General features: G+C 45.6%; 1 protein-coding gene across 1 annotated transcript; it reads left to right on the top strand.

Moving 5' to 3' along the window:
- The first annotated feature begins 948 nt into the window (after positions 1 to 948).
- Positions 949 to 4,248, top strand: LOC310669798 (uncharacterized protein). The gene is made up of 2 exons (XM_083424176.1): positions 949 to 2,176; positions 3,491 to 4,248. The coding sequence occupies exons 1-2, from the start codon at positions 1,330 to 1,332 to the stop codon at positions 3,955 to 3,957; spliced, it is 1,314 nt and encodes a 437-aa protein (XP_083280302.1). The 5' UTR covers positions 949 to 1,329; the 3' UTR covers positions 3,958 to 4,248.
- Positions 4,249 to 5,427: the final 1,179 nt, after the last annotated feature.

Below are 5,427 nucleotides of genomic sequence, written 5' to 3'. Positions count from 1 at the left end.
GAGGCAGAATCCTCAAGTCACAGAAGGCATCAGAACAGATTCACATACTGAACTAGAAAGTTAAAGGGAGCAACAGCTACAACAAAATTCTCAAAAAGGCAGATCATAGGTGAAGAGCATCTAAGGATGTTGGAGGTCTGCAGACAAGCAAGCTATTAAATGCTTTCTTCACATAGCTGTCAACTTTCAGATTTGAAAATAAGGGATCAGCAGCCTCACCTGTCCCGGGGACAGTCTACGGGATATCTAACAATCCGGGATAGCAGCGGGAAATGGCGCTGGAATAAGGGAATTTCCCGCAAAAAAAAGGGAAGGTTGACAGCTATGTTTCTTCATCAGTCAAAACAAGTAGACTGCAGGCATCCTTGTTGTGGTTAATGACATGCTGTTCCAGTCTGGAGCAGAAATTGGATTCAGTTCACACTTGCTTTTGGGGAATAGTTCCTAAACTGTTTTAATTTATGTGTGGTTTTTATTTTAGTGTAATATTGTTGCAAACCACTTTGATTTTTGTTATAAAATTGTAGTATTCAAATATTTTTATAAATATATACAGAAAGGCAAACCTGCCTAATTTGCTCTTTCCATGCAAACTTAAACACATATATTGGAATTTTCACTTTTCCTAATGTTTGCAATGTGGTTCTCCATCCTGGTTAATGTTTCTAAAACTGCAAATGCTAGGTTAAAGAAGAAGAAGAAGAGTTTGGATTTGATATCCCGCCTTTCACTCCCCTTCAGGGGTCTCAAAGTGGCTAACATTCTCCTTTCCCTTCCTCCCCCACAACAAACACTCTGTGAGGTGAGTAGGGCTGAGAGACTTTAAAGAAGTGAGACTGGCCCAAGGTCACCCAGCAGCTGCATGTGGAGGAGCGGGGATGCGAACCTGGTTCCCCAGATTATGAGACTACCGCTCTTAACCACTACACCACACTGGCTCTCAAGTGTGCATAAAAATGAAAACAGCATCTATATTGAGGAGACAGCTTTGCAAAACTGTCTGCATGGAGCAAAATTGCATACAAAAATTATGGGTCAGGAGGAATTATCACTAAAATGCAGATTAAATTTCATAAGGGTTGGTTTTGAAAACGAAGCTGTAAGTTGATGTGGAAATGCAGAGAACTGAACTTAAGACAGATTCGTTCACTCTTTGGCCAGTCCTTCTTGTAAGCTCTCATTTGACTAAGAACTTTATCCCTCCTTGTTCATAGGAAGCTTAATCTCCCTTGGCTTCATTTCACTTCTCAAAAGCCACCTCATTCATCTCAGTCCCCTCTGCCATTTCTCTCTGCAAGGCAGTCCGCGTTCTTTATCCTATGCTGGGACATGCACCTCCTGCTTCTTCTTTTGATCTTCACCAGTTCATTGAGGCCTGGCCTGGGCCCCTCGACTTGCCCCTCCTCGTGCAATTGCTCCCCTGGTGCCACCATTTACTGCAACAGCGCTGGACTCCGCAGCCTCCCTAGGGAAATTGCTGCTTCCACCATCTCGCTGAACCTGTCCAATAACTTTCTGCGCTTGCTGACCACCGACGCCTTCAGCAACCTCACATACCTGAACAGCCTCTGGCTGGATCGCAACAACCTCACTTTCCTGTACCCGGGAGCTTTTAAGTCACTCTGCAACCTGCGGGTCTTATATCTCAGCAGGAACCCCAGGCTGACCTACCTCCATGCCAACACCTTCCAAGGCCTTCATAACCTCATCAGTTTGGATTTATCCCACTGCAACCTCTTTGAAATCCACCCTTTTGTTTTCTCCCACCTCCCCTCTTTGGAAGCCCTCGACCTAACCTCCAACAACATGCGTTACATCCCACAAGCTTTCCGGAGCCTGACGAGCCTCACACAGCTGTCAATGGAGAGGAACCACATCGAAGCCATCGGTAGAGACTCCCTGAAGGACATGGGAGCCCTGAGAGAGCTGAACCTCCGGAAGAATCGCATCTGGACCATCCAAAAGGACGCCTTCCTCCAACTGGACAGGCTTGGCACGTTAAATTTAGGACACAACCGTCTCTCCAATTTGCCTAATCAGCTCTTCAGTGGATTGACGCAGCTCAAGAGCATCCACCTAGAGGCCAATCGGCTCACCAGGATCAGCTGCCCTTTCGACAGTCTCCAGAATCTGAGGAGGCTCTACCTCAACAACAACCGGATTTTGTCCATTGCAGGTAAGAATGGACAGGTCTTGTCTATTTCAGTTCCTCTTAGTTTATCATGCCTCCCCCCCCCCCATCTTAAATTCTAAAAGCTCCCACATTTCTGTAGGAATTTTTGGCTTTAAAAGCAACAACAGCAGCCTTGCAAAAATTCATCAGCATTTCCATGATAATTGTACAATTGTACCTAATAAACACATTTTTGTATACACTAAGCTAAGAAACAATGGACTAATATACATATGGATAATGTACTGTCAGCACAAGTGATTTTTACTAATGTGAATTTTGCACACAAAATTTTCATCAATATTTATTAATTTATTATTTGATCTGCTGAATCTCTATTGACAGAGCATTCTGCAGGACTGTGCTGATAACACTAAAGTCTCTATTTCTTGCTGTTATCAAGTGAGCCTCACCAACTCAAAGAATGATCAATAACACTCGTGTTGATCTCACTGATCAAGCAAGGAGATAAGGGTTTAGGTGGTCCCTGAGCTGGCCTAGTCTAAGTTGTTCTGGGCTTTGTAAATTCATGCAAAGGCCTTGAACCTTGTGTATATACAGTGGTACCTCCAGTTATGAACTTAATTCATTCCGGAGGTCCATTCTTAGGCCAAAACCGTTCATAACCTGAGGCATGCTTTTGCTAATGGTGCCTCCTGTTACTGCTGTGCTGCCGGTGCACGACTTCCACTTGCATCCCGGGGCAAAGTTCACAACAAAGTTCACATCTACTTCTGGGTTAGCAGAGCTTGTAACCTCCTAGCGTTTGCAAGGAGGACGGTATGTAACACGAGGTTCCACTGTATACGATATGATCACAGCTTATGTGTGGGTTCAGTTCCAAGGCTTCTGTGTACACTCAGAAATGTGTATGCTCAAACTGCCCCCTTGGAACTGCCGCTGCACAAGCATCCCCAGCCTTCTGGAGCCAGCATGCTAAGTGGGCCTTGCCCCCCAAGTGAGGCAGAGAGCTTAAAAGCTCTTTCCACACCTGGAAAATGCAGTGCAAAAAATTCTTCCAAGTTCTCCATCTTGCTTGCAGTGTTTCAACCAGACACACGGTTCAACTGCACACGGTTGGAATCACGCCAGTTAAATGCATGTAAGTTGTGATTGTACTATGTATATACATATTTATGAACATTTCTGCCTAATCTGTGCTTTGGTTGTCTGTAGAACCACATCACAAAGTTCTGAGAAGGGCAAGTCAAAGGACCAGCTGCATTTCAGTCTGTCTATTGGTTTGAGAAGTGTGAATTTGACTGCTTGCCATCAAATGCAAATGAAATCCAGTTTCTCTCCCCTCCCTGACTGCAGGCCCTGCTTTTGCACACTTGAAGGAACTGGACTTCCTCCACTTGAACAGGAACAACCTGAGCTACCTCTCCAGCCACCTCCTGGTAGAGCTCCCCAAGCTGAGATACGTCCTCCTGTCACACAACCCTTGGCAGTGTGACTGCGGAATGTTGTGGTTCGCCACTTGGATCCTCACCTACCAAGGGGTCATTGAGGGCTTGCACTGTGCCTTTCCCACCATTCACAACACATCTCAGCTTGGCCAGCATGCTCAGGGGGCCTTACCCAGCTGCCCGCCACAGTCTGGGGTCATGAAGGAAGAAGGCTGCGATGGGCCCTACCCAAGTGCGGCTTCTCACCTGGTTGTTGCTGCTGCTGCTGCTGAGAAATCGTTTTGCCTCCTCCTTGCCTGTTGGGCCTCGTACTCAGCTGTGTTCTCGTTACCTAAGCAACTAGGTATCCACAATCTCCTTGTCAAGGCTTTGTAACCCACCTTCATTTCAAGCTGCCTGCTATAAAGGGACAGATCATTTCTCTAATCCCTTTTTTGGAGGGGGGTTTGCTCCCTGTCCATTAATAAACTGTGCTTACAGTTTAGCCTCCGCCAAGCTATCAAGTAGCAAAAGTGTGATTAATGCTGCAGGCAGTGGCATAGTGTGGGGGAGGGGCACAGGGACAGCTGCCCAGTGTGCAAAATCGTTAGGGGTGCAAAATTTCAACACCCGGTGCTGCCTCAATACAGCCGTGTGCTTCTGTCACTCCATGCAAACCAGGAAGCGACCTCTTCTTTTCAGATCTCTGTGGCTGTAATCTCCTGGGTGCTGTGGGTGCTGTTGGGCAGCTGAACGTGCATGTGTACTTGGTCTGTTTCCCTCCCCTCCCCACCACTCCTTGTGGCCCTGGGCACTGGCAACCTACGCCACTGGCTGCAGACATGCTCGCGAGATGCTAATTGCATGGTGGTTTGGCTGGGCAAGGGCATATGGATACTTAAGAGAGCCAAAAGCTCAGTAGGTCAGGTTAGCTGCCAGGGCTCTGGGCTTTCAATCTGGAATGCTGCTGCCTGTTCCAAGACAACTGCAAAAGGATGCTTTGGTGTGGGATCTGTGGGCTGCAGCTCAGCTTCCCCATACAGGTCTTATGAAGAGAAGGATCCTTCCAGGGACTTCCTATCTGAGCTTTCTGTCTGATGATGTCAGGGATTAAAGTTGAGTCTTTGTGTGCACAGTATAGGAACCATGGGTTGTAAAGTTGGCTTGTTTCAACAGACAGTAGTTAAGATTAACCAGTTTAGGGTTTGAACATGGGTCACTGTTTTTTCTTTGAATCATTGTAACAGCCTGCAGGCATAATTTCAGTGTTTCTGTTTTGGTAAAGTTCTACTGGGTTCTTATTGTATTTTGATACTCTGCTTTGTTTTCTTTTTGCTTGTGGTATCATGATTGCAATCTGTCAAACTGTTTAAAGATGTTGTTAAGTGGAAATTTAAGTTATTAAAATAATGATGAAGATTATAAACAAACAAACAAACCCTATGTTGCCTTATGCCGAGTCACATCTAGCCCAGCAGTGTCTGCATTGACTGGCAGCAGTTCTCCAGGCTTCCCTGTCCTACCTGGAGATGCCAGGGGTTGAATCTGGGACCATCGGCAAGGAAGGACCATCCGCTTTGCCGCTGAGCTTATGGCCGCTCCCCACTAGTGGCCAAAATTATGGGAACGTTTAGGAAAAGTTGTATTTCTGAGGCTTGGTGGCTTAAACATCAGTCTTTTTGGGAATAAGATTATAATGAAGAATGCAACAATCTGGGATGAATTATCTTAATTCTATAAAAAACTACTGTATAGCCAAATAAAATAAACACAAAAAAATGATAAAGGGTATTTCATAACTTCTCACCATTTCTGTTTTAATACTTTGTATGGAAACCTTTGGCCACAATCACAGCCCTACATCGG

The sequence above is a fragment of the Podarcis tiliguerta genome, assembly GCF_965153285.1.
Source record: "Podarcis tiliguerta genome assembly, chromosome: Z".
NCBI classification, from domain to species: domain Eukaryota; kingdom Metazoa; phylum Chordata; class Lepidosauria; order Squamata; family Lacertidae; genus Podarcis; species Podarcis tiliguerta.
This window is presented reverse-complemented; position numbering and strand designations above follow the sequence as displayed.

Excerpts from the sequence above, each read along its gene's own strand:
- LOC310669798 (XM_083424176.1), top strand. The coding sequence starts at position 1,330 with ATGCACCTCCTGCTTCTTCTTTTGATCTTCACCAGTTCATTGAGGCCT. Across the intron at positions 2,177-3,490 it reads CCGGATTTTGTCCATTGCAG|GCCCTGCTTTTGCACACTTG; the intron begins GTAAGAATGGAC and ends CCCTGACTGCAG.